The 14699-nt window shown below is 34.8% G+C and overlaps 1 protein-coding gene and 1 long non-coding RNA gene across 8 annotated transcripts in view; one reads left to right on the forward strand and one right to left on the reverse strand.

The window, feature by feature from the left end:
• The window catches only part of SYT1 (synaptotagmin 1), a 1262805-nt gene that overhangs the window by 1081879 nt on the left and 166227 nt on the right, over nucleotides 1-14699 (forward strand). For all 6 annotated transcript variants that reach the window (XM_077111509.1, XM_077111511.1, XM_077111507.1 and 3 more), the window contains 3 exons: nucleotides 3110-3232; nucleotides 6676-6843; nucleotides 9997-10164. In XM_077111509.1, coding sequence (XP_076967624.1) covers nucleotides 3110-3232; nucleotides 6676-6843; nucleotides 9997-10164 — 459 coding nt within the window. The remainder of the gene's footprint in view (nucleotides 1-3109; nucleotides 3233-6675; nucleotides 6844-9996; nucleotides 10165-14699) is intronic.
• The window catches only part of LOC143642746 (uncharacterized), a 29601-nt gene continuing 17736 nt past the window's right edge, over nucleotides 2835-14699 (reverse strand). Inside the window, exons 4-7 of one of the 2 annotated variants that reach the window (XR_013155844.1) lie at nucleotides 6862-7132; nucleotides 6331-6759; nucleotides 5678-5820; nucleotides 2848-2941 (exon numbers count right to left, since the gene is read on the reverse strand). This is a non-coding gene — a long non-coding RNA (uncharacterized LOC143642746). Of the gene's footprint in view, nucleotides 2942-5677; nucleotides 5821-6330; nucleotides 6760-6861; nucleotides 7133-14699 lie in introns of both variants that reach the window. The other variant, XR_013155845.1, reaches the window with a different exon arrangement.

The following is a 14699-nucleotide window of genomic DNA, read 5'->3' on the forward strand; positions in this document are numbered from 1 at the left end:
GTCTGAAAGAGACTTTTGAAAAAGTATTTTAATCATGAATTTTTTACTATTATGATGCAGTAATATACAGATGTGGTTTTTTTCAGACAGAGATATGCATTAGCTTGCTATTGTTATTTTTTTAAATCAAAATCTTACAGGGAAGCAATTTACTCTCAGTGCAATTTTCTAAGCACATCTTCTATGATAATGTTAAAGACTTAGACACAGCAAAGGCTTTGAAGGGGCAACAGGATTCTGTTGCCTCAAGTTCTCTAATTAAACTTTGTAGTCTTTACTTGTCACTTTACTGACTCATAGTCCCTTAAATGGCCCCCTCAAGTTATTAATACAAATTTTAAAATTATTATATTATTTCCTGCCTTTGGCTATGAGTAAATCAGCATCTTAATATTCAAGGAAGCATTCAAGTATGAGTTAAACTTTCCCCGTGAAATGGTGTGTAGCTAACCGTATTTGAAAAGGTTTCTACACAGATATAATAATAGTAATTTTCAATTTTCCAAACTCATTGTAGGCTCCTGAGAAATTTGAAGACACACAAAGAGATGTCATCTCTGACCACAGCCTAACTCTCTGCTACTGAGATTTCCCTTATACCAGACAGAGGCAGTAGATTCTTTGCACGATGCACTCAATGACCAATTCCTAAGACACCAGGGTTTCAATGCCAGAAAAAGCTTATTCCTAGGCATGAAGTGGGAGATCAGATGGCCTGTCGGCCCAAAACTCCATGAACTGCAGCAGTTTTGCCAGTTTTTTGTATGAAAAAATGGATAGGTTTAGGATAATGAGCACAGTGGTCCCAGATGATATGAGGTGATCTAATATTGAGCATGTGCAGACTGATTGTTTGCATGTTTAGTCACAGAATATATGTTAGAAAATAGTGGCCTTAATATGATGATGGGCATGATTTTTGGTATTATAATGAGGTATAGGTGACATATGGGTTAAAGTCTAAGCTACTGCCCATGTCAGGTAGGCCCATATTGGTTAGATCCACTTTTGATTATAAAGATAACTCTGGAATTGGGGTGGGTTAGTACTGGGCTGACCCAAGACCCTTTATTAATAAGCATTAGGGTCTGTCTTCAATGATCACAAGACTCCAAAGTCAAAAAACTAGATAAGTGAATACAAGCGAAGGTTTGTCACAAGGTTTTACAAGATAAGGGTTATACAGTTATTACCAGAGATCCAGGCAGCTGGAGTACAGTTCAGAGATTTTAGGTATTTCCCTCTGATTACTCTAATATACCAGAAAGTAAAAAAGGAATACCTATATAATGATTCCATAATCATAATTGCCCCTTAAATCCTAACTTCTGGGTTACATTCCCACCTCCATTTATCTGTGATGCCTCCAAGTCTCAGTTTTTAAAGATCAAATTGGAGTTAGCCTGATAGGGCCAAATTACAAATCTTGTAAATTCAGGGCCTAAAAGTGCCATTTTGCAGCACCACCCAGAGTCCCCTTGTAAACGGTTGTGTGAACCAAGAAGCTTTTTCTTCCAAGAACATTGACCACAGCTGACAGGAAAGAACATGTAGTCCAGAGGCGAGGTGCCTCTCTGAAGCCTGGTTTTCCTTCTCGTATGTGAGTTCTGCAGGTCTTCAGAAGTTGAAATTCAGAGCTGACAACAGCTAAGATTTCCTGTACTTTTAGGAGCTACCCTAAAGCAGCCCACCCCTCATATCTCTTATCTTAATTTCTGTGAAAGTCTACGGTCACCTTCCCCCACCCACAGACACATACATACAACCAAAAAAAAAAAAAATTTAAAAGTCAGCGAGCATGCCATAGTCAAAAACTAGAAAATAATATTTGCTATATGTAACTAGAACAATGAAAAGATTGAGATCATTAAAATACAAAGAGTTCCTACAAATCAGTGAGAAAAACACAAACAACACAACAGAAAAATTAGCAAAGGATATGAACAGGCAATCTCAGAAGAAAAAATACAAATGGTTAATTTTAGGATTTTTAAAGTATTCAACCTCACTAGTGATCAGGAAAATGTAATCTTATGATTTTTAAATTTTGTATAATAATGTGTTGATTTCTAATAAATGTTTTTCAACTCCTTAAAACAATAAGAATGCACATCCTTGGAAACAAAACTTCTGAGATTTATAACATTTACAATCTTTCATATTTTTAACAGAATTTTTGCATTTGTTAGCAAAATGCACTATATATTTTTACTTTTTTTCAAAAGGAGCATTTGAATGTGTTTTCTAAGATAATGAGCTTTCTGGTATTTTAATTTGTGTTACAGTTAAGTTTTAAATTATTAAATTATATTCACTGAGATTCAAGAAGGGTTCAATATTATAATTTCTGTTCTTTAATTCAGAATAAATCTTTGGGCCAATTTGAGTTTTTAAAAATATTGCAACCAAAACTCTTTTTAACTTTTGAGATGAAGTAGACCCATAAGTCAGTTTAATTCAGCCTAGCTTTTTGTGGAGCTGTTATGAAAATAAATGGTAAACTTAAACTGGAAGTGGGATGAACTTTTCTCTAAAAATGCATTTGCTGGTGGCATGTTTTTTCCTCTTTTTCCATAGCCATTATAAATACATATATGAAACCTAAGGAATTAAAATTTTCTGAGAATCACTTACTCAACGATCTATTTCATAATAAACAAGGCACCGAAAGGCCACGCATTCCATAAATTACTTCACTGCATGTAGTAATGATATTTTACATGATGCTTAGCATCTCTTTACACTGAATGTGAAACCTGGCCTGGTTATAGCATGTTTATCACATTTACCTCTGAAAGAAGCAATTTTACCAGAGTCAAATTTAATACCAAGTTGACATTTTCTGTGCAACGATTTTACATTTTTTGCTTGCAATTCTCTGAGGCCTTCTTCCATTGCTTCCATGTTGCTTGCTGATTGGGGGGGGAAATTCCATGCACAACTGGAATTTAAAAAATATGTAAACAGCAAATGTGAATGTGTGTCAGACAAACGGAGATTTCCAACATCTTAGTGCTTGCTTCTAACAGCTTGGAAGTATAACTACCAACCCAGTTAAATCTGAGTCTCAAAGAAAATTCACTCTTATGATCCATTTCCCTACTCTTAGGCACTTAAGGATGATGATGCTGAGACTGGATTGACTGATGGGGAAGAAAAGGAAGAACCCAAAGAAGAGGAGAAATTGGGAAAACTTCAATATTCACTGGATTACGATTTCCAGAATAACCAGGTCTGCAGGGGGGGGAAATGTCTTCTAATTCCATTACATTTTTCTAAAATTACCAAGTAGAAATTGAAGCACAATACTTCTTAAAACATTTGGTTCTCTGTGAAGAGAAAATGCAATTATCAAAGCTATTGATGAAATAATTTCTAAGTACAGGCAGTCCCCTACTTGCTAATTTAACTTCTGGTAATTAGAATTCACAGTATTCAGCCGATTACATCTCCTTAAGGCACTTAGAGCAGGCAGGCAGAATTCAAATGAACTTGAAGCAGTCAGTCTGCTTCTGAGAATAACCCGCCATAGTTTCAGCCCACAGGGTCCTTCGGCTACATCAGCCTACCTTGGATGTCACACAAAGCTAGGGGCCATTGAGTTGGGCTGCCATTTAAATCAATGTTTTGAAATATAACTGTTTCATAAGGAATCCAATGGTGGAAAATTTGACTCCTATCTATGAATTTAAAAGGCAAGATTGTCTTCCATAATCTCACGATACTTGAGTGAAACTCTGAGTGCTAATGAGGTAGAAATTCTAGAAAACCAGAAAGACCAGTAAATTGATTTCTAATGTCTGTGACTGCTACCCAAAAAGTGACAAGAAACTAAAGAAGATAACAAAGTGTGCATTCCTGTCTCAATTTCTCAGAAATTTGTGAAGTACCATCTACATGGCACCAGCTATCTTTTATAGAGTGCCTGTTGTATAGGTAGCTCAGTGATTACTGTTACAAAGTCCCTTTATATAAAAGATCTTCTAGGAGCCATGCCATGGATGAAGATATTCCTTTACCTTCTGAATGGTTAAATTTAAAAGCTAGATAAGAATGTGTGGCATCTGCTGAGTTAGAGATCAAACTCTTAAGAATCCTTACGATGGAACTCTTCCCAAGTGAGGGAAGTTTAAAATCTTCTCTCCATCTGTGACTTACTTCACAGATCTTTTTGAGTGAAAAAGAACTGATAAATGCAAAGTGAATACAGTTTTTCAGTTAATTATTTATAGTTTTATGAGGAATGAACAATAAATGAATCAAAACCAATGCTCTACTCTGACCACTAATGTCCAAAAATTCTGTGAGAGCTCTAAGCAATTGTAGAAATTATGTGTCATTCAGGGATTGACGGTTCAAAGAATGTCTTTAGTTTCTGAAGACTCCAGAGAGTGCTTCATGAAGAATATATAGATATCTTCTGTCATATTAAAAGTAATTGTATTCGAGAAGATTCATTACAACTCTGGTTATTTCATACTATGCTTTAGAAAGCTGTGTCTTGGTTTATAGACACAGATCTACAGGTATGGATTTCTACAGGTTCATCGGTATACTATTTGTAGTTAATAAATTATGGCCAAAATTTGAGCATTAGGACTTGGTTAGGAGCAAAACCTCCTATTATTTATATATTCTAAGCAAGTCAAGATCAATTTATGTTATATTAATATATAGCATTTTTCCAGATAGTGAACTTGCCTGTATTTATGCATCTAATTATTTTTCTCCTAATTTGTTCTATTTTTTATTCTCTAATGTAAATTTAGTGATATCTCACTCTGGTTGGTCATAATTTTGAAACATCTGAGTTGGTCTTGATTACTATAAGTAGCATTTTTCAAAAGTAGCATTTTTAAGAGAATAAATAATAGCATTGAATTTTATTTCTGTTCCCACATTATGGGATTACATTTCCTGCTCCCTTTCCTAGCAAATCTAAAATCTAAAATGATATGTCATTCTCAGGATCTGGAAGATTCCACCTGTTGAATTTTTTTAATATTATGCATTAATTTTTCCAAATGTACTCGGGTGATTTTATTTATAAGATGATTCCTATGAGATGGGGAAGATCAATTCTGAGTAACTCTGTAGATGAAGCTGTAGTCAAATGTACACATTCGCTTACCAGAACTAGAAGGTCACCCAAAAATACTCTAATTGAAAAGTTTTGTGGTGTAAAGAAATATGATGTCATTTCTTAGGCAGTAGTCAGAGAGGATTGAAAGAAGTGACTTCAACCTTTATCAACAAAATACCCCAAACTCTTTGAAATTATAAATGACCTCATTTTAAAGAGTTGAAGATACAACTATAGTGCTCACTCCCCCCAAAAAAGAAAATTTGTTTTAAAAAGTGAGAATGAGTTTTGTGTGCTGAAGTAATAAAATCTCCTTTATTCACATTGTTACCGACAGGCAAATACCAAATACATTTGGCAAACTAACAGACAACTGTTTGCTTTTCTAAGCATGTATCTATGCATTTGACCCCTATTTTAGCTATTCTTTGGCCATTTCTCTGTGTTTTGTGTACCTACAACTCAGTACTCTTATTATTACTTTTAGATGATAGCATACAAAGAAATCAAAGCATTAAAATGGAAACAACATAATTATTCAGGGTGGGTGTTTTTTTTTTTTAAAGAGGTGAATTGCTTTTCTACTGTACTCACTAAAAAATTCCAGAATCCAATTTTCAGGCTCTCATATGAAAAGCTGTAGTATGGCTGCATTGACTGAAGAGAACATGCCTTGAATAGCAATGAGAGTCCACTTTTGTTCCCAGATAGATCTACACCACAATATAGACACAAACCTGTGATAGCAGGACATCTAGATTAATCCACATGCACGTTTTTTATTTTCTTTGCAGAAATATCAACATTGCCAGCCTGAACTCTCATTCATAATACATCAGAAATGTATCACTGATGAAGCAGACTTGAAAAAATGCAGACATTTCTTGTGTAGTTGGAAAAAGTTAGAAACTTAGTCACTAAGCATTAAAAAATAATATCTGCAATCTTACCTTCCTTTTTATAAGCTAAAATCATATTTATTTCATTTCTTTGACTCCATGATCTATATTTAAACATAGAATTTAATAGACAATAATCATTTTACTGTAAGTTAAAAAAAATAGGCAGCAGACAAGTAAAGTTCAAATATGAAGGAAACACGAAAATCTTATTTTCTATCTCAAAATGATACCCAATTTCTATTTAGTTTCCATTTAACTGATTTCAGGCTTTGTATCAGAAAAAAAGCAACCTTACTACTTTATAATTGCAGACTTGTGATTGTTTAACAATTTAGTTCCACTTACCATGCCTTGGAAAGAAAATGCACTGGGCTTTTAGCAACTGTTATTTGATTGCAACTCTCTCGTAAATATGAATTCCATATTTGACTGTAATCAGCAACCTTTTAAATAGCCTATTTTGTACTTAAAAACAGGCATCCTAGAGCCTGCATCTGTCATAATTGGGTCTCTGCGAAGTCTGTATTGTTTGCTTCATCTGCCTTCTGTGTTCAGGTTCATGAAAGAATAAAAGTTTTTGAAAAGCAAAGAGGAAAAGGAAGAAATCCCAAAATTCAGCTTTGTTAACAATTCAGTTTTCCAACATGTCCACCAACATTTGTGTTCGCTCTTTTCTGTGGTTCATTTCAGCTGCTGGTAGGGATTATCCAGGCTGCCGAGCTGCCTGCCTTAGACATGGGGGGCACATCTGATCCCTATGTAAAAGTGTTCCTGCTGCCGGATAAAAAGAAGAAATTTGAGACAAAAGTCCACCGAAAGACCCTTAATCCTGTCTTTAATGAGCAGTTTACTTTCAAGGTAATTTTTCATACTTACCTATAACTTTTCCTCTGTGGTTTTAGATAAAAAGACTGATCTCGTCCTCACACATATGTAAACCTGCACACAAACACTTGTTCGGGGGTTCACATGTATTCCATTCAGAATATCCAGAATTCTTTTCTTCAGTCCAACATGGATTTTATACTGCATTTAAATTTGTTCAAAGTAGGATCCGACTCAAGTCATTTCAGACTGGAATATAGACTGGCAATGAGAAGTGAGGTTTGCTTCAAGTATATCACTAGGCTTGAACATTTCCTTCTCTCTAAAAAAAAGGGCAAAGAAATAATGAAATTATTATTTCTCTGGGTTTCAAAGAGCCTGAAAACAGGTAAACCCACTTACAAACACAGAATAAAGTAAGCTAGATTGTGTCCCGTTGCACAGTAGATAGTAGATATTATTCTCTATTGGCACAAGTAGATATTATTCCCTTTGCAAAATTCTGCCTGAACAGGGGCAATTCACGCACTCTTAAAGCCATTCTGAACTCATCGATAAAAATCATGTGAACATATTGTTTTTCTGCATTTCTAGCATTTCTCGTTTACTCTGGTGTTCTTCATCTTGCTGAGATAATTCTGTTGACAAACAATAACAGAGAGATTCTGGCCGTATAATAACTCACTGGAAACATGCTCTGCAGGCCTCAGTCATGTCTGCGTACTCAAGTTTTATAGCTCTTGCTTGAGATCGTTCATAAAAACTATTCTTTTGCTAGATTGTTTTTAATATGTAAAAATGTTTTAAAATGCATTACTTAAAACAACACATTTCTGAAAAATGAAATGCCTGCGAATATGCCAGCAGCCTGCTGCAAAATCACCCTCTGCCCATAAGCCAGGCTTGGTGTTAGCCCGTGCCTAATGTGGGCAAACATTCTGGCATGAAATAAGTTGATGAAACTTAGGGTATGAGTCATTTTCACAAAATGGAATGGAGCTGTGTTTTTCTATTCACTCTGAAATGTTTTGCTTTTCAAGGCAAAAATGCCTAATTTGTCAGTTATTCTATTTAAGATTATGCTTTCCTTTATTCAGAGGGTAAATCTGGAGAAGCAGAAAAAATATGCAGGAAATACTCAACATATGAAGAACTGGTCACTGTGGTCAATATCCCACAGAACAGAAATGAAAATAAAAGTTAAAATATTGCAAGAGTAACAATTATCACAATAATTCTACTTGGCTGTAATGATCATTTTAATTTAGACAAGCAGTTTCCAACCAGAAGTTAGGAAGTGGAGTCTTAAATTATTTGAAACAATGTTTTGTGGTCTTTGACTTGTTTTGAGTTATCCAAATTTTTTTTTTAATGTACTCATGATGTAAGTAGCATAGTTATTGAAATTTTGAAATTTCCTATAAACTTCTATCAGGTTCCATTTTATTTCAGGAAGGTTGATCAAACTATAAATCAAAGTATGATATATTTTGAAATATTTATAAAGTGTGCCTATTTTCTGGAAATTGGTTAATTTCTCCAGTAGATATTGTAGATGATGCATTATGAAATGCCAGGCAGTACTATAATGTAAGAATGGAAGCATAATAGAGTTTAAAGAGGATTGACTTTATAATTGAGTTGAAATCCACTTAATGAAGACTCACCATACTCCAAACTAAATTCATCTTCTTTCCCCCTAAATAAATGCCCCTCCTGAATTCCTTCATTTCTGCTACTAATCAAAAAATGGATATTTATTAAGTGCCTCAACTGTGTGCCAATTCTGTGTTAAATGCTTTACATGCATAAATCACCCTCACAATAGCCCTATGCTGAAGGCACTATTATCACATTTTTATAATCAAGAAGTTGAGACTATTCACTTGCTCCCAGCCCATCAGCTATGGAATTTGAGAAGCCCAAGCCCAGGCCTGCCAGACTCCAAGCCTAGATTTTTGACTTGCCATTTCAGGACAATCATAAGTATAGAGAGATTTTAGAAATAGGATGAAATTTTCAAAGGCTATCCCTTCTCTAAAATGTCTTATCTCTTCTTTGTAATTTAGCTCACTGAAATGCATTATTTTAGATTTCTTCTAAAACTGAAAACGCATTGCACCTAGATTGTCATCATAGTATTTTTGCAAAAAATCCAACTCCAAATAGATGAGAAATACATGAAAGAAGACTAAAAACTCTTTGGAAAACTAAAATTTCTTGTACTTAGATGTTCATTCTCCTTCCCTTTTTAACAGACATTGTTAATTGAGAAATGTTCGCTAGAGCGTAAGATAACCATTTACATTGATAAAATCATAGGAAGTGTATTAAAATTGATCAAGCTTTGAATACAAGTCTAAACAATTTCTTAATTAGGTATTTCTCTCCAGTTGCTGAAGTGTAGCTAACTTGGATTGCATAGTTTCCCTGAATATTAAAAATGCCAATAATAAACATCCCAACCCATAGCATCTGTCCCAGATAAATTTGAACAGCTGGAGAATTCATCAGTTCTTGGCCTTTTGCCACCACTCATCCTAAAGAGCATCATACCTAGAAATGAACTTCAAGATCCATATTATAATGCATCTCTGGTATTTAAAACATTAACTTTCTAGTCAGTTCTTGTCAATCAGTAAATTATTTTAGGGAGTAAGTGAGGCACTTTGTGAATTTCGCCTAAATCCTTTTAGGCTCCAACATGCCTTTTGATAAATCACTACTACATTAAACTGAGGCATCCAAATGGCTTGAAAGAGCCAATGGAACTTTTGAACCAAGTTATCTGCTCCTAAATTACTATAACTTTTTAGCAACAACAACAAAAATATTCTACAAGATAAACCTTTCCTATAGACTCAAAGGCAATTGGCTTGTTTTTATTGTTTAATTAATCTTGAGGTGTTTATAGCATGACTAATAATAGCATCCTTTATTAATAATACTAAAAGCTTCTAGAACTTTGAGATAAAGTATTAAATCATTATGGTTAGTTTTCCTTTCCCCTCAAGCAATTTAAGCCACAAGCCGTTAGTCAATGGACTCGACCTAAGAAAAAAAGCAAAAATAAAATTATTTCTCTGTTCTGTTTATCTAACATAAACATTAAAATTAAAAACCATAGATGAGCAATGTGTTTTCAGCCTTTTTCTGACAAAATATTTTTCCCTTGTCTCTATTTAGGTGCCCTACTCAGAATTGGGTGGCAAAACTCTGGTGATGGCTGTATATGATTTTGATCGCTTCTCAAAGCATGATATTATTGGGGAATTTAAAGTCCCCATGAACACAGTGGATTTGGGCCATGTAACTGAGGAGTGGCGTGATCTGCAAAGTGCTGAGAAGGAAGAGGTAAGAAACACATTTTTGCATTTTTAATACGACAAGCTGCACTCACCAATTGCTACGTACATAATGATCATATCTTTACAGTGAGTGGTATGGTCTCCAGCAGCTGATGGCTGGCCAAATAGAGCCAGGGGATTGCATAACCTCATTCAAAAGTATACATGTCTTCTGAGTGTGTTTCAGAAAAAAAAGAGAGAGAGATTTGTGCATGAAATCTGTAAACAGCTCCCCTGGACTCTCTCTCTCTCTCTCTTTCTCTCTCTCTCCACATACACACACACACACACACACACACACAACAGTTTCTAAAAGCTTATAAAATGCCACCAAAAAAGGAGACAACAGCCTTCTTTAAAAAGACAGTGAAAAATCATATTCTTCTTCCTATTTTCTATAATCATTTTGCACTTTCTACATTGCTTATGTAGTTATTAAATGGAAAGAAAATGACACATTTTCCTTTATTATTTCTGTGTTCATTGTTTCTCTTGAAGACCTCAGAGCATGATGGGTGAAACTGCAAACGTAATTCACAAATGCTGATATTAAATCCATTTGTAAAATGACTCACATTTTTATAGTACTCTTCACACTGTTTTCTCCTGGTTTTAATAGGTTAGCTCGTATTTTTCTGTGATTTAAAAAGGGAAGTTCAATATCCTTAGTGCATTTAAGTTACGTAATAAGCAATTCTATTTGATTATGCTATGCCTGCCTGGCACAGACGTTTTTCTGCGTAAATGTCTCAGCAGAGCAATACCAGAAAATCAAGCAAACTCTTAGCTTCTCTGAACTGCTAGGACAGCTCCTTTCCCTGTCATTTTGGGGCCTGACATGGGGTCATAATTACCCAAGGCATTGTTGACAGCCGTCAGTCATTTATGATCCCAAGATACCTAGGATTCCATAAGATGCGGTCACTTTGGGGCCACCAGAGAGAACAGAGAGGGCCCAGGTCTTCAGAGAAACTCAGCCACGCCTGTCACCTGGGAATCCTCCCAGCCTAAGGTTTTCTGGGATCAATATGAAGTTACTAACCCCATAACCCCTATATAATGAAGGGCAGTTTTAGAACAGGCTTGTAGATTGCTATGCTGAAACCAGATTTTGTGCTCTTAAAATTATTACTCGATTGCATAAAAAGAGTCAAAATTGTAAGTGAAGCATGGTGGTGTTTTGTTTTGTTTTTCTGAAGGAGGTGTTCATAACTTAAACAAATAGGTTAGCCAAAATTGGCATTCTTGGCTCTTGACATAGCTATAGCCCTACAGTGGCTTTTTAACAACAATCCAAGAATTATACTGAATTTTTCAACTTTGTGATTTTTATAAGTAGTTCTTCCCTAAAATATTGACATGAAGTCCAATATCTATATGAAAAAATAGTCAACCATTAGATCATAATGTTTCTAATCATTGAACAAAGCTGTGAGATGTTCATTGAATTTTTTTATTTTACTGACATGCTTGACTTCGTGTCGATTTCTTGTGACTAAGTCAGAGGATAATGTGGGACCATAGCAAATATTTATTAACTGATTAGTGTTTATTGTTGTTTGGTGTTTGGTTGGTTTGTTGGTTGGATTTCAGACTATGAAACACTTACTTATACTGCACAATCCCCACCTGTCTGTAGTGCAAGGCTCTCCTTATTTCCATCTGGGTACTATCAGGTAACTTGGGTTCAAAGATTGCACCCACTGGGTTTCTGAAAAGTTGAGAAGTATCTTTGCCTGCAGTTAAGGAAATGTAGACTGTTGAGCAGTTTTCCTCTTTCAACAATTCTCAGAATATGGACCTAGTCTGAGACTTGACACTAAGCTCACAGGTTTGGCTCTAGAATCTAGAACATGAATATGCCCCAAAAGAAATCAATCACATTTTGGTTTTACCCTCTTCCTTGCCTCCTTCTATCTGCTTCTTTCTTTTTTTCTTTTTCTTTCTTCTTCTATAACTTCTCTCCCTATCTTATACTTTGGTCATCCAACACATTCAAAGATAATCATTACGCAGATATTTATTGCACACTGTTCTGTTCCTGGAACTGTGCTAGCTAGTAATAAACAGTAGTGAAAAGGGTAGACAATGCCCCTGCCCTTGGGGAGTTTCGCCTTATCTTATTTACCTGCTTAACTTTAATCTTTGCCTTGCTTATTTGCCAACTAGACTGGTATCTGGAAAAGTTCTCTTCGATCACACACTCCTAGTTTTAAATCCTCATTAATGCATTTACAAGCTCTGAGAATTTAGATGAGTTTCTTCTCCTAAAATTCAGTTTTTTTAATCTATAAAATGGACTCAGCCTTATCTACCCTTTACCTTACCTGCGGTTTAAATACGATAGATTGTAAAGTACCCACCAGCATAGGGTCTGGTGCATGGTAAGTGTCCAGTAATTGACAGGTTCCCATTTCTTTTTTCTTGACCAATCTTCTTTTTTTATTTCTTTTTTCTTGACCAATCTTCTTTTTTAAGTTCTCTTTCTCCTTGTATTCCCTCTTCTTTCTCTCTTTTCCTTCTATCTATATCTACCTCTCTGTTCTTTTTCTCAACACCATTGTGCTTATTGAATGCCCTGGAAAATTTTAATGGGGAATGTAATTACTTTTATAAAAATCTTGGCTCCTTCCTCTTTGATATCTAGTCAAGAATAATAGTTGTTTTTTTTTTAATTTTCAGTTGAGTGACTATTTCCCTTTATCATAATATAGAAATCTTCATAAAGCCGATGTATAGCTTATAATGTATACCTGGGTGGCTAGGCCCAGGTATAAACTTTCTCATATAAATAAGTTTACAGTTATATTATATATCTGAAGAAATACTTATTCTCACTGACATGTGCTCCATCTCTTCATGCTATTGTCCATTAATGGCAAAAAAAATATGTAATTGTGTGAAGAAATTGAAGTCTTAGGTTGATTTGAGTTCTTATGATTTTAAATAAATTGTCTTCCCATTACACATGAGCAATTTTGTTCATGATTTTAGTTTTGTGTTCGTCTAACAGTGTTAAATGTTACTTTTAATGTCATAAAAATCAAGAGATCCAAAGAAAGTAAGAAAAAGGAATTCAAGGAACAGCTCTGGAACCAGTAGTCATTGTATAGTCTATTCAGTTAGAGATTTGTATTTAAACAAGTTAAACCTGACCCAGGGAGATTGAGTTCCATCATTTTGATAGAAGGGGAAAGTTGCCAGAAAGTCAAAATATATAATCCTTAAGATGGTGAAGCAACAGCATAAGTAAAGGATTCTGTGTTATTTTAATGGTCAATTAAATGTGCAAGCAATTTAAAGAAATGGGGAAGAGTAGTGTATAACAGCCTTCTACGGAAGTTACTAAGTACATTCTTTAAGGCAAAGTGGGTGTAGAAGGATAAGCTGTCCCAGGAAGAGCCTTAACAAGCACACAACTCCCACTGCTAGATTCCATCCTCTGGTGTAAACATTACTGGTGAAGTTTCCATGCTGGCTTGATAACATTCCTCTAATTAACACCATCAAAGCCACCCCACTGATTTTGGTTCACTTGCTACTTTTTATGCTGCCTGGTGGACCACTCTCTCCTTCCACTGTCCATGCAAAAGATGAAGACAGAATTTGACCTTGGAGATAACTCAACTTTCTCTTATTTTTGTTTCATTAAAACAGAAGTTGTATATGCTGTGAGTTTCAAGAGATGATTACTTAGAAAACTCAGCTTTCTAAATTTTTCCCTTCTCAGTGTAGAGCCTCAAAATCACTCTTCGTAATCAGTCAGTATGTACAGTTCTTCCATTGGCAAAAGGTTTCTAATATGTCTGTCCTCATGTTGTCTCTATTGGATTTTTGAGATTTTCTTCTTTTGTTTAATTATTCAATAAATATTTATTGAGAACATGCTTTCTGCCACCCCCACATTAAACCTGAAACTGACCTTCATACATTGAGAATAACACATTCATTTAATACTTTTATTTAATTACTTCAAATATTACACTCAACAGTTATGACTCCATTTTTCTCTTTTAATAATACTCCTTACTTATGGTAGTTTTAAAACTGTCTCTGTTCTGCACCCAAGCCTCAAGTATATCTGCAAAGCATTTAGACTCTTTATATTTTAGCATTTCGTTACTATTTATTTTTCATCCTTATACCGTCCGCTAGTACTTCTTGTGTCTAAATACAGCATAAGAAAGAAATAGGAAATAGATGCCACCAGAAAACAAGTGAACCTCTTTTTTTTTTTCTTAGCATTCTGCTCCAAATGTAAGTTCTGGTACTGTTTTGTCTCCATTAGAGAATGCATCTATCCCTTCTGCTTTGTGCAGAATTTGTTAGAGTGATTTTTAAATGAGATTCTATAATCCAGTACAAATGGAAAAAAATTGATTGCTGAATTAAAACAAGTTGGGACATAATTTAATTAGTACCTAAGCAGAAGGGAAGAGAAACTACTTTAGTGCCTTAATAGAAAATCAATTTTGCAAGAAAATTTCACATTTTCAAGCCTAATTAGAAAAACATTTACCTCACGGAAAAGCATTTGGAGAA

This window comes from Tamandua tetradactyla, chromosome 7, assembly GCF_023851605.1.
Source record: "Tamandua tetradactyla isolate mTamTet1 chromosome 7, mTamTet1.pri, whole genome shotgun sequence".
Lineage (NCBI taxonomy): Eukaryota > Metazoa > Chordata > Mammalia > Pilosa > Myrmecophagidae > Tamandua > Tamandua tetradactyla.